Raw genomic sequence first — 13,333 nt, 5'->3', positions numbered from 1 at the left:
GCCGGCGGCACTACGTCACCTCTGCGCGACGATCGCCGCCCCGCCTCTGGCCTAGTCTTCTGCAGTTTCGACTCCAGACGCCGGCGAACTCGCGCGGGAGTGCAGGGCGAGAAGACTGGGCAGGGCTAGAGCGCGGGTGGCGCGAGAAGGGGCGGGGCAGGCGCGCGGCCGTTAGCGCGCTACCGTTAGCGGTCCCGCTCTGCGCAACCGTCAGCGTCGCCGTGCTCCCCGCGGCTGCAGTGTTCCTGGGTTGCAGTCCGCGTGACCCGGCCGCCGTTTGCGTGCTCACCCCCTTCGCCGGCGCAGTCACCGCGCGGGGCGGCGGCCCGTGAGGTAGCTACCACAGCTTGCGGCAACGAATAAAGCTCCGGGACAGCGGCGCCCTCGGCGATAGCCGGGCGGGCGGCCCCGACCGGGAGCGGCCGCCAGTGCGCTACCGTGAGGAGTGAGCGGCTGAGGCGACCTCCAGCCCGGCCTCGCACCAGCAGCCCGGCAGGCGCGACATGAGCCTGGTCTGGCATCTGCGGGATGCTCCTTGAGCCCCTTCTTTGGCTGTTACCTCCGGGGGATGGTTGTGGCCACACCGACTCGTATTTTCCAAATAAACCATTGTTTATTCTTGCGGTGGCGGGGCCGAATACACTTATTTATTTTTAATTTTCTCAAGTTTTACCCAGCACTTATCCAGTGAAACAACTCGGTAACCGTTTCAAGGGAGCATCCGATCGGTTAGGAAATCTCAGACTGAGCAGCTTGTGGAAGCCAGCATTTGCAACGTCCTCCTCACATGCTTTGAAGATCCTTGCGTCTTCCTGTAACTACCACTGTGCGCAGAATCCCACTCAAGGAACGTCTTGGTCCAGCGATGCAAAGAACTGACGTTTCAAGGTTTTATTTCTATTGCTAGATCTGGATTTCCCCAATGACTCGGAACTGTTCTGTAGCCAGCTAAAGTGGATCCCCTAGTGCACGCCCTTCTCTCTCCTCTTCCAGCCTGTCCTAGTGCTTTTGTTGAGTAAGAAGCCATCAAATGTCATTACCAATGCAAGTGCAACTCATGGGTTAGAAGAGGAGATGGAGCCTTAGCGTGCTGAACAGCTAGTTGCCTGAGTAGTTACGTTCATGCAGAACAGTTGACAGTCGCTAAAGATGTTCATGCTCTGCAGCTGTGGTCTGAGGACATGGGTACTGGAGTGTGTGTCCCTGGACTGACCTAATTCACTCAATTCTCCTAAGAAATGCTATCCTTCTCCTCTCCCCTGACTTGACACAGTCCTTCCTTGAGAGGAGTGCTTTTTATTTCTTTTGTCCCCATTCCCATTCAGGGATTTCCCCCTTAACCAATGAAAACTGTGAATTTATAGCCAGCTGACATTGGTCGGGGGAGGAGTGGCAGGGTGTCTTTTCCACTTCTGGGCTTTTTAACCTTGGTTCACATCTAGAGGAAGGTTGAGAACAGGCCAGACCTCAGTGATCATCTGAGCCTGGTGAAAAGAAGCAATAGGAGCCAAGGGGTGATTTGTCAGGGTTATATCTTGGTTCTCACTAGAGGGAGGTCTCGCTTTTGGCAGCCAGAATCTCACAGGCTCCTTTTCCTAGGAAAGAGTTACCTAACCTAGCTTTTCCTGGGTGGAATTAAGGAACTTAAACTTGGGGGCAAAAGGAGGCATTTTTCCTGAGTGCTACCTCATACATTTAGTAGGCACAAAGAAAGCAAAGAACCAGTTAGCCAGTTCAAGCAATAGTTCCAAGTTCTCATACCGCTGTGGTGTATCGGTAACTGTGATCTTGAGCAAGTGCCTCTGTGTGACAGTCTCATCTTGTGCCTCAGTCTCATCTTGAAAATAGGGATAAAATGGTACCTATTGCCAAGGGGGTTTTCGAGTTAAATGTAAAATGCCCAGAACAGTTCTGGGCATGATTTAATAATTATTGGCTATTACTGACATTGATACTGGGCATGTCCCTTTTATTCTGTCACATGGATGGGGAGGTGAAGTGCACTGTTGCTTTGGCCCTGTGGAACTTGATAACCAAATGTAGAATTAATTGCTGACTTGTTTATATTTATAGCTGGAAGAGCCGGTATTGTCCTCATTATAGTATAGAAGAATTCAAGACAGGAGAGAGAGACAGCAGCGAATGAAGACTATAATAGGAAAGAAGAAGGAACATCAAAGATTGAGGTAGAGTAGGCAACTTAAGAGAGTTTGGGAGAAATTGTCCAATGGCCTGTAGTATATGCTTCATTTTTTGTCCGCTTTGTTTGGTCTTGGAGGCTAGGGTTGGTTAGTGTTGACGCATACACCAGTGGTCCCTGGGAAGCTGCCCAGTAACCTATCCTCCCAGGGATGTCCCTACTGGCAAAGTCCTGGCTATGGAGCCCTACTGCCTAGAGTCATATCCTGGCTCTAACACTTGCTAACTAGGTGACCTGGGACAGGTTATTTCATTTCTTTAGGCCTCAGTTTCCTCATCTGGAAAATACATAATAATAGCACCCACTTTTTAGAACATTCTGTAGATTCACTGAGCTAATACATATAGAGCCAAGAATATTGCCTAGCAATAGGAAATTCTTAATCAATTTTAGTATCATTTTATTATGCCTTGTGAACATGGTACCACCTGAGATTCAGGGTAGGTGACAGTAGAAACAGTAAAAGAATAAAAGGGGGTTTGTTCTTGCATTCATTCAGTCAACACAGGCAATAGAGGCACTAGAACAGAAAGATGGCTATGATCTCACATAATTCACATAATTCCATGGGCATGTTTTGTGCTTTCAAAAAATATGAAAGGGAAGAAGAAAACTGATGTCTTAGTCTTTAGCTGTTTTGGTCCTTCATCAGACCCATGGATAGCATTTTGAGGGAAATGTTACAAGAGATGCCAACAGGATCCTCAAAGACTACCTTGTACTTTTTCCATCTCTTGTATAGAAAATCTGCCAAGACAAGGAGGGTAACCCAGAGGAAGCCTTCTTCAGGGCCTGGTAAGAAAGACTGGAGGTTCTGTTTGGCTGCTGCCTCCCGACCTCAGCAAAGGCCACCTGTGTAGGGCAGCAAACTTGCTCTTCTCACTGTCAATTCCTTCCCAGAATCTCTAAGATCCTGAAGAACTCAGAGTCTGTAATTTTTAAATGTCACGTCCAAAGTTCAAGGAACAAGTTAATTAAAGCCACTTGAGATAAAAGTATATGAAGTGAGCAGTTGCAGCCAACTCCGTCAGATGTGGCTAAAATTATATGAAAGCCTAACTGATACCAAATAACACTTCATCCCAACCTCCTCCTTGTCAAAATGACCCTCTTCCCAGTACTGTCCTCCTCCTTGTACTTAGAGAGATCGTTATGCTCCCAAAATGAATTCCTAACATCTTTTCTTCCAGTTTGCCGGCTATGCCTTCAAGAACCTGGGGATCCCGAAAAATTAGGGGAATTTCTTCAGAAACACAATCTCAGTGTGCATTATTTCTGTCTTGTGAGTATAAGGCCCCCTTTGCTTTGAATGTCCTATGGCTTTGCTGTACAGTCTGTGCTCTGTTTTTGCATCCAGCCTCAGATCCATTGCCCTGTTTGCTTGTTTTTCTTAATGACTTTTTTTTAAAAAAATCTAATTTTTAAAAAGTAATGTGTGTACCTGATGTAAAATCCTAACAGTATAAAGTATGTACAATAGAAAGTCTCTTCCCCTAGTAGTATTCCCAATCTTTCTCCCTCTCCCCAGCAGCAAATGCTACCAACAGTTCTTCCAGCTATTTTTCCTGATATTCTTTTTAAATTAAGTATAGTTTGTATGCTATAGAATGCACCCATTTAAGAATACAGTTTGATGTGTTTTGATAAACTCATATATCATGGGGATATAAAGTATGTCCCCATGTAAACACTACCCCAATCAAAATAATTATTTCCATCATGCCAGAAATCCCCTCCTACCCTCTTCCAGTCAGTTCCCTCAGAGATGATCGCTGTTCTGATCCATAGGTTACTTTTGCCTATTCTTATACTTCATATAAATGAAACCATACAATTTGTACTCTTTTGTGTCTGGCTTCTTTCACTCAACACAGTGTTTTGAAGATTGATCCATGTTGCATGCGTCGGTAGCTTGTGCCTTTTTATTGTGTAGTTGTATTCTGTTGTATGAATATATTATAATTTGCTTATTTATCCACCTGCTGATGGACATTTGAATTGTTTTCATTTGGGGCTATTGTGAATAAAGCTGCTATGCATATTCACGTACAATTTTTTGTGTGAAAACATGTTTTCACTTCTCTTGGGCAAATGTCTAGGGGTGAAATTACTAACTATATGTTTAACTTTGTGTGAAGTTGACAAATCACTTTCCAAAGTGGTTGTACCAGTTTACAATCCCACTAGCAATTTATGAGATTTCTGTTTGCACAATATTCTTGTCCCGACTTGATGTTGTTAGTCTTTTTAATTTTAGCCATTCTACTGAGTGTGTTTTGGTATCTCATTGCGGTTTTAATTTGCATTTTTCTGATGACCTAAAATGTTGACCTTCTTTTTGTGTGCTTATTGGCCATTCACATATTTCCCTTTGTGAAGTGTATGTACAAATATTTTGTCCATTTTAAAAGTTGAGTTGTTTTGGGATTTCCCTGGCGGTCCAGTGGTCAAGACTCCACACTTCCATTGCTGGGGGCATAGGTTCGATCCCTGGTAGGGGAACTAAGATCGCACATGCTGCACGGTGAGGCCAAAGGAAAAAAAAAAGTTGTGTTGTTTTGTCTTATTGAGTTATAAGAGTTCTTTGTATATTCTGGCTACAAATCCTTTTTCAGAGATGTGTGTTGTCACTATTTTCTCCCAGTCTGTGATTTGCCTTTTAATTTTCTTTTTATTTTTCAAATGAGTTGGTTTCATTCCAGGTGATGCAGAATCCAGGATAGAACAAGGACTTAGGAACACACTTTGGCAGGATTCTGCGCTGGGTTTATGCGGATCTCATAGCTAAGGTAGAAAATGGCTGAGAAAAACTAAAGACAAGATGAGCCACTGTATGATTTTCTTTTTTTTACAAAAATTTATTCTTAAATGTACAAAAGGTTCCAAGCTATAGCTATAGGTGGCGACAGATGTTATGGCAGGGAATCCAGATGTTTAAACAGGAATGGAATCATCATTGCCTCAGGCACAAGGAACAGCTTACTTTTTTAAAATTTTATTTTATTTATTTTTTGGCCACGCTGTGCAGCTTGTGGGATCTTAGTTCCCTGACCAGGGATCGAACCCGGGCCTATGGCGGTGAAAGCACCAAGTCTTAACCACTGGACCACCAAGGAATTCCAGGAACAGCTTACTTTTTGCCAGATTTCTTAATTCCACCTGTGGCCAGGGGGCCTTTCCCCGCAGCCTTCCCTTTTAGCTCCTCGAGTTTCTTCTGCTCCTCCTCCTTTTTCTGCTTGAGTGCCTTATCTTCCTTGCCCATCTCCTTGGCTTGCTTCTTGGGCTGCTTCAAGGACTTCTTCTTGCCACCTTCATGGCCCAACATGGTGCCTGCTGCCCCTTCCCCCTGCCTTTTTATTTTCTTAATGATGTCTTTCGAAGAACAAAAGTTTTTAATTTTGATGAAGTCCAGTTTATCTATTTTTCCTTTTATGGTTCGTGCTTGTTTGTGTGTCCCAAGAAATCTTTGCCCACCCATTGCATTACCTCAGTGCTTTTGTCAAAATCAGTTGACCATGTATCTGTGGATCTGGATGATTTATTTTATGTCATTGATCTGTGTGTTGATCCTTACCAATACCACACTGTTTTGATTATTGTGACTTTACAGCATCTTGAAATTAAGTCTTGTTCTGCAGTCTTTTCCAAGATTGCTTTGGCTATTGGGTGCTTTCCTTTTCCATATACATTTTATATTTAGTTTGTCAATTTTTCGTTAAAAAAAAAGCCTGTTGGGATAGTGATAGGAATTGCATTGAATTTATGGATCAATTTGGGAAGAATTGACAAACAATATTGAATCTTCCAGTCCATGGACATGATATATTTCCCCATTAATTTGTGTCTTTTAAAATTTATCTCAGCAATTTTTTTTTTTAGTGAAGAAGTCTCTCACATATTTTGTCAAATGTATTCCTAAATATTTTGTGACTTCTATGCTAGTATAAATGGTATTTTAAAATTTCATTTCAAGTTTGTTGCTGGTGTATAGGAATGCAGTTTATTTTTGTACATTGATTTTGTCTTGGCAATATTGTTAAATTCACTTATTAGTTCAGTAGTTTTTATTTTTAAATTTTTTGGTAAATGCCTTAGGATTTCCTGTGTACACAATCACGTGTGAATAAAGGCAGTTCTTTCTTTCCAATCTTTATGTCTTTTAATTCTTCTTCTTGCCTTATTGTAATAGCTATGAACTTCAATCTAGTGTTGAAAAGAAGTTGTATGAGTGAATATCCTATCTTGTTCCTAACATTAGAGGACAGCATCCAATCTTTCACCATTAAATATGATGTCAGCTGTAGGTTTTTCTTAGATGCTTTTCATCAGATTGGAGAAGTTCCCTTTTATTTCTGGTTTGCTGAGGGTATTATGAATGTGTGCTGAATTTGTCAGATGCTTTTTCTGCATCTGTTGAGAAGATCATGATTTTTCTTCTTTATTTTGTGAACGTGGTTTGTTACATTGATTGAATAATGTTAAACTAATCATGCATTTCTGGTACAAATTCTGCTTGGTCATGATGTATAATCCTTTTTATATGGTGCTGGATTCAATATTTTGTTTCATTTTTGTATCTATGCTCATGAGAAAAATTGGTCTGTGCTTTTTCACTCCTGTAAGTTCTGTCTTGTTTTGGTGTCGGGTCTTGTTTAACTTCAATGCATTTATAAGCATATACATTTTCCACATAAAATAGACATCCTATACACAGTGTTTTGTATTTTCCTTTTTTTTACCTCATATATTTATGGAGCTCTTTCCATATTGAACATTTTTTTAATAGCTAATTGGTATTCCATGGTACAGATGTGCCAAAAAGTATTAAACTCCTGTTAAAGGACATTTAGATTATTTTTAATCTTTCACTACTGATTTTTCTGTTTGTAGAAATTATACATATTCATTGTAGAAAATATTAATAACACTTAAAAGTATAAATGGAAATCACTCATATAGTCCTAAAGCCTTGAGAGACTGTTAACATAGATATGTTTTAAGCCTAATTGGGATATAATTCAAGCGTCCTCAAGTCATCCAACCTTGTAGGCTCACTTTTTCTATAATGTTAAAATAAAATAACCTCAGCCCCCATTACATATAACATGTAACTGCTGCAGTAGGTCCTGCACCCTCCTTAATATTTTTGGAAGCTTCTTGGGGTGGGGCTCAGGTATGACATTCTTCCAAAGTATGTACACGTTCATTGTTCATGGGTACCTAACAGTTTAGCTTCTTTTCCCTTGATTTCCCATTAGACTCTGCTTTGGGGGCTTTTCAGAAACAAAAGGTCCTTTAAAGTATGTTTTTAAAGAAAAGTTCAATTCCTCCCCTTCCCCTATAAGGCAGAATGACTACAGTCAGGAGATTTGAAAGCCCTGTTTCCCTTTCTGTGGAGAATACACTCTGAGAAGAGTATTTATTCTGTACTGAGGGGCAGTACAGTGGGAGAGTGAGAGTGTGGGTTCTGTGGGCTCACATGTGAAGGCGACTCTGCTGCCTCCTTTCTGGGTGACCCCAGCCGGGTCACTTGCTGCGCTACACCTCAGTGGCCTCTAAGATGAGGATCACAATGGCATCTGTATCACAGGGTTGTGGTGAGCAGACAATGAGTCACTATAGAGGGAATGTTTCTCCAAAGTGCTCAGCACAACAAAAGCAGTGCTCAGTGAATGAAAGGCAGAGTAGCACAAAGGTGGGTAAGAGCCCAGGTTCTGGGCTCTTGATACTGTCACGTTATTTCTCCTATAAAATGGGGATGATGACAGTACCTACCTCTTAAGGTTGTTACAAGGATTAAATGAGTTAATATTTGAAAAGCACTTAGAGCACCCAACACTTACGCTATGTAAGGCCTTGTTAAGTAAATAAATTACCCTGTAAATGCATATATATTCCACCAAGCTCTGTTTCTTAGCTCTCTTACCCTGTCATCACCCACTGCACTGTTTCACTGATCATCAGTGTTGACAGCCTGGTTCTGCTGACCTTCTAGATCCTATCTAGCAAGCTGCCTCAGAGGGGCCAGTCCAATAGAGGTTTCCATGGATTCCTGCCTGAGGACATCAAAAAGGAGGCAGCCCGGGCCTCTAGGAAGGTTAGAATCCCCTGAAATGGGGGCCTTGGGATAGGCCTCTTCTCATACTCCTCTCATTATCCGTTTCTATTCTTTTCCCTAATTGCTAGTTTAAAAGTCAGAGGACTCTTGAATTTCCCACTGGTCCTTCTCTTAAGTTCCATGCTTCTCTAGGGTATAGTATCCTAAGTGAGGAGAGGGAGCAACATCCTGAGAAAGCCAAAAAGAATTCAGTGCTGCTTGGAGCTCAGCTTTGGCATACCCTAGTGCTTCTAGGTCCACTGAGGAAGAAGAATGGCTGTTGCTTCAAAAAATTTCCATTCCGTAGAATGATGTGCCACAGAATGTCTGTCTGTTTTGGGGCCCTGAGCACTGCCTGGGGTCTCATTTGCAGATCTGCTTTGTGTGCAAGAAAAAGGGAGCTGCCATCAACTGCCAGAAGGATCAATGCGTCAGAAACTTCCATCTTCCTTGTGGCCAGGAAAGGGGTTGCCTTTCACAATTTTTTGGAGAGTACAAGTGAGTGATGAAGGAGGAAAGTTGGGCTGCCCTTTTGCTATTTGTTATTTAGCATCTAATGAAATCAGAGTCCAGTTCTCATGGGCCTGTTTCGATTCACCAGAGAATCTGTCCCTCCATTCAATAATGAGAAACAGTATCTTGACTTGGCAATTTCACAGGGGTTGCTTCTTGCTTCCTATCCCCTCCTTAAATTACAAACAGCTGGGGTTCTTAGCTGCTCAGAACTAAGTGGGGCTTTCAGGAACAGGAGGCTGTGGAGATAGTCCCAGGAGCTTTGCTCAGTGGGAAAGCAGCTATGAGAAGGAATGTGGCTGTTCTTCGCCCTGCTCCTCCTCCTCCCCCATGAGCGTGGAGGTTCAGTGGACACTGGCCTGAGTGGTTGATTGCCCTTCCTAGGCTGGGCAGCTGGAAAACTGCATCAGTGACAAACCAGAAACCAAGTCTATTTACTCTCCCACAGATCATTTTGTGAGAAACATCGCCCAACACAGGACATCCGATGGGAGAATGTGGGGGAGGAAAGCTGTGTCTTGTGCTGTGAAGACTTATCCCAAGCAAGTGTTGAAAACATCCAGAGTCCGTGCTGTAGCCAAACTATCTACCACCGCAAGTGCATACAGGTGGGGCTTTCTCTGGACTGGGGACCCTCCACAATGGCCCAGTTCTGAGCACCCTGGGAATGCTCAGGCAATCTCAGCTTTTGTGCTCTGTGCTGCAGGCCTGTATACAGGACTGGTTCCAGAGGAAGGTTAGCCTGGTCTCTGGATATCCTTGACCTGTAGGACTTTATCATCAGATTTAGACTGAACAAAATCCTCAGGATGGCTGGAGCGAATGAGCTTATCCTAGAATGAGTCAAGTAGCCTCAAAATCAGCCATGCTTCCTGGGATTGAAGGAAAGGGAAATGTGTATTCTTGGTACCTGACCCCTACTGGGTCGAGCACTGCCAGACCCCATGACTGGAGATGACAGCTGAGGCACTCCTGGGCACTCTCTTGAGCTTTTGGTCCCTGGTCTGATGCCTGGATTTGCAGCCCTCTCCCCAGCCCATCCAAATTCCTTGTCCTGTAACCCTTAGTCAAGCTCTCCTAGCAACATTCTCTTTGTGAGACGAGGGTGCGGGGTGGGAAGAATGTGATAAAAGATAGTGTTTTTACAAACACTATCTTCCATGTTTATCTTACAGAAATATGCCCACACATCAGCAAAGCATTTCTTCAAATGTCCACACTGCAACAATCGAGAAGAATTTCCTCAAGAAATGCTAAGAATGGGAATTCATATTCCAGACAGGTAGTAGAAACTTTATAGCAGGAATTGAGCCAGGAAGTGGGTTGCCTAGGTTTCTAGAGAGAAGGTGAGTGTGAGGATAGTTCAGAGCATGAGGAATCAGCAGAAGCGCTGATGTACAGTGAAGAGGGAAGGGTGGCAGGAGAGCTTTTCAATTATAAAAAGAAATGGGGGGGGTGAAGCAGGGGTGGTGGGCATGTTTCTGAAAAGGTGCTTTGGGGGTCAGAATTCTTTGGGTTCTTGAGTTCCAGTGTGGAACTAAGGAACACCTGTGTTCCACTTATCTGCTTCAACCCTCTCCCACTGCCAGGCCACTAGCCCCACCTTGCTGAAAGTATTCAGGCAATCTGTTGAACTCTTTTGCTGTGTTAGCTTGAGTTCTTCCTAGTTCCTCCCAGGTGGACAAAGGTTTTACCACCCGATTATATGTCCCTTACTCACTGTTTCTTCTCCCACTGCAGAGATGCTGCCTGGGAACTCGAGCCAGGGGCTTTCTCGGAGTTGTATCAGCGCTATCAGCATTGTGATGCCCCCATCTGTGTGTATGAACAAGGCAGAGACAGCTTTGAGAATGAAGGGTAGGAAAAGCCTCCTGGCCAGACAGATCTCTCAGCAGGGCCATCTTAGACCTTGCACAGTTATCAAGCGCAAGAAATTTACTTTTGTCTACAGACCTCAGGGTGAACATAGCTGCTGAGTCCCATCCTTGATCAGCTCAGGACTCACTCATGTACAAGTGAACAGGTCTCTCTGCAGGGTCTCCTCTCCTTGTGCCCCATGGAGAGACACTCAGGGCCAGTTCCTTCCACGATCCACCTTGCGAGTGGCTGTGCCTGACCGCAGGTCTTGGGATCAGCACTCAGCCACATCTCCGTCACGGGTAAAATGTGTAGTAAAAGATACCTAAGGAGCCCTCAGCAAAGGCCTGGCCTGCAGCGAACATTCCAAGAGTGGTAGTGAGTGTTACATTTGTCCCACAACCCTCCCTTGGCTCTTCCTATAGGAGGTGGCGCCTCATTCTGTGTGCTACATGTGGATCCCACGGAACCCATAGGGACTGCTCCTCTCTCAGATCCAACTGTAAGAAATGGGAGTGTGAGGAGTGTGCGCCTGCTGCTGAAGCCACAGGTGGGACTGGAGGGGTGGTCTGGTCTCAGAACCGGGGTGGGGGTTGGGGGTCCGGGGGACATACGGTGCCTGGGAAAGGAGGAGGGTGTGCTATCAGATGGGGACTTTTAGTTGGTACTTTAGTTTGGGGAGGAAAGCGGCTAGGGAGGGGCATAAGGACCTGCGCCTGGGAGAGAGACAGAGGGTCGAGTTTGCCTCTCCCACCTTTCTTTTCACCACAGACTGCACACCTGAAAACTCAGGTGACATCCCCTGTTGCAGCAGCACCTTCCACCAGGGGGCATTTCTGCAGAGACACCAGCCTGGAACAGAATCCGGGCCCTTCTTGGACTGACTGGCCAGGCTCTTCCTCATTAGAAAAACCGGAGTCCTCTGGTTGCAGGACGAGGGCCCACTCCTGGCGATCCAAGGGTGTCAAAATCACTAAGAGCTGCAAAAAGTCCAAGTAACAGTTTCTGAGTAGTCGCTGCCAAGCACATTTGAGTACAAAGCTGTGTTCCTCCATCAGGTTTGGGGGAGGGAGCACTTTGGCACTGTGAGACAAGGAAAGGGGGCTAGCAGTGAGACTCTGAACCAAAGAAAGAGAAGTCCCAGGGGAACATGAGTTCAGAGCAGAGTCCTGATGCCAACCACAGGACGCGTTTGTGGCTTTAAGAGCACCTCTGCTCTTTCTGCCTGATTCCCAGAGGGCCTTTTCTACTCTTCTTTTTCCCCCAAGATTCTTCCACCTTGATCTTGTTCTCATATACCTCTTCTGACTTCACCCACGTTTGTTATTATACAAATAAAAGTTTTCTCTCCATTGCTGTCTCCTTATGCATTCACTCTGGAATTTATCTAGCATACTAAGGAATCTGGAGGGTAGAGTGAAGGAATAGGAAAACGCACCTTTCTACTCTATAAAATTCAGTGAATTAAATGTAGAACTTTCGACTTAGACATGTTGCTTTGGAGGGAAGTATTTTGCAGGTAAATCGACTTTGCAGGGACAGAGATTTCATCGTTGTGCAAATAAACACACAGGATCTCATCAGGAAGGTGAGCCAGCAAAGGAGAGCACACTGGACTGAGAATAGGCCACTATTGCAAGGCTTGGGGCCCTGGACTCAAAGGCCAGGGACTGCCGTGCTCACGTGGGACAGAAGGGGCTCCACTCACTCCAGGCAGCCTGGTCTTTAGCATACCTTCCTAACCCTAACACACCTCCACTCAAACCCTCCTGTCTGGCGGCTCGGGCATTTCTAGCTCAGGTAAGGGGGCCATGCCAGCACATTAGGCAAGACAGCTAGGACAGAAACCTGGCAGAAGGTCTTGGGATAAATTGAATAGAACATTTGTTTGTTTTTAATGATTTTGTGGGATTTGGATTAGTGGGGGAAACTCAAGACCATTGCCAGGTACCGAGTTCGCAGGGTCTCGCTGCGAACTTGGTTTAAATGTTGCTGACCCTTGGAGACTTACATCTGAATGTGCACAGTGATTTGGATTTGACCAGATTCATTTGGAATCACAAGGAGGCGGTGGGGGTCAAAATAATACTTTAAAAAGAAATCAAGAAATACTAAAAGGATTATAATGAAAAATACTCTCTTGACTCATCCTTCCCTACCCCTATTCCCTAAAGGCAACTACTCTCCACATTTTTTAGCCATTTCTTGATATATTAATCTTAGACATTTTTGACTTCCTATTATATTACGTAAAGATCTAGCACCTTTAAAACCTTCCCATGTTCATTCCCTCCATCTTTTATAATTGCATCGCAATTTTTGTTAAATTAACCTTCAGTGTTGAGTCAAGTGGTACACTATGACTATTTTTCCTCTCCTGTACATTGTTTATTGTTTTTTAAAAAATTAATTTATTTTTGCTGCGTTGGGTATTCATTGCTGCACGCGTGCTTTCTCTAGTTGCGGCGAGTGGGGGCTACTCTTCATTGCAGTGCGCGGGCTTCTCATTGTGGTGGCTTCTCTTGTTGTGGAGCACGGGCTCTAGGCACGCGGGCTCAGTAGTTGTGGCTCGCGGGCTCTACAGCACAGGCCCTGTAGTTGTAGTGCACGGGCTTAGTTGCTCTGCGGCATGTGGGATCTTCCCGGACCAGGGCTCGAACGCGTGT

The 13,333-nt window shown here is 44.4% G+C and overlaps 1 protein-coding gene and 1 pseudogene across 2 annotated transcripts; one reads left to right on the top strand and one right to left on the bottom strand.

Annotated features, from left to right (window-relative positions):
- Positions 1-75: 75 nt before the first annotated feature.
- Positions 76-12,019, top strand: PHF7 (PHD finger protein 7). Its single transcript, XM_082348245.1, is given in 12 exon segments — positions 76-888; positions 2,074-2,186; positions 2,943-2,995; positions 3,391-3,482; positions 8,196-8,297; positions 8,671-8,795; positions 9,259-9,418; positions 9,986-10,092; positions 10,551-10,667; positions 11,093-11,217; positions 11,439-11,499; positions 11,501-12,019. Coding segments are annotated over 11 exon segments (1,152 nt in total). The 5' UTR covers positions 76-888; positions 2,074-2,142; the 3' UTR covers positions 11,667-12,019.
- Positions 3,611-8,188, bottom strand: LOC309608382 (translation machinery-associated protein 7 pseudogene; annotated as a pseudogene). The gene has a single exon. The product of its transcript is annotated as a translation machinery-associated protein 7 pseudogene (transcript).
- Positions 12,020-13,333: the final 1,314 nt, after the last annotated feature.

The sequence above is a fragment of the Balaenoptera borealis genome (assembly GCF_965194805.1).
Source record: "Balaenoptera borealis genome assembly, chromosome: 12".
Lineage (NCBI taxonomy): Eukaryota > Metazoa > Chordata > Mammalia > Artiodactyla > Balaenopteridae > Balaenoptera > Balaenoptera borealis.
Note: the sequence above shows the minus strand (reverse complement) of the source record. Positions and strands in the feature narration are given on the sequence as shown.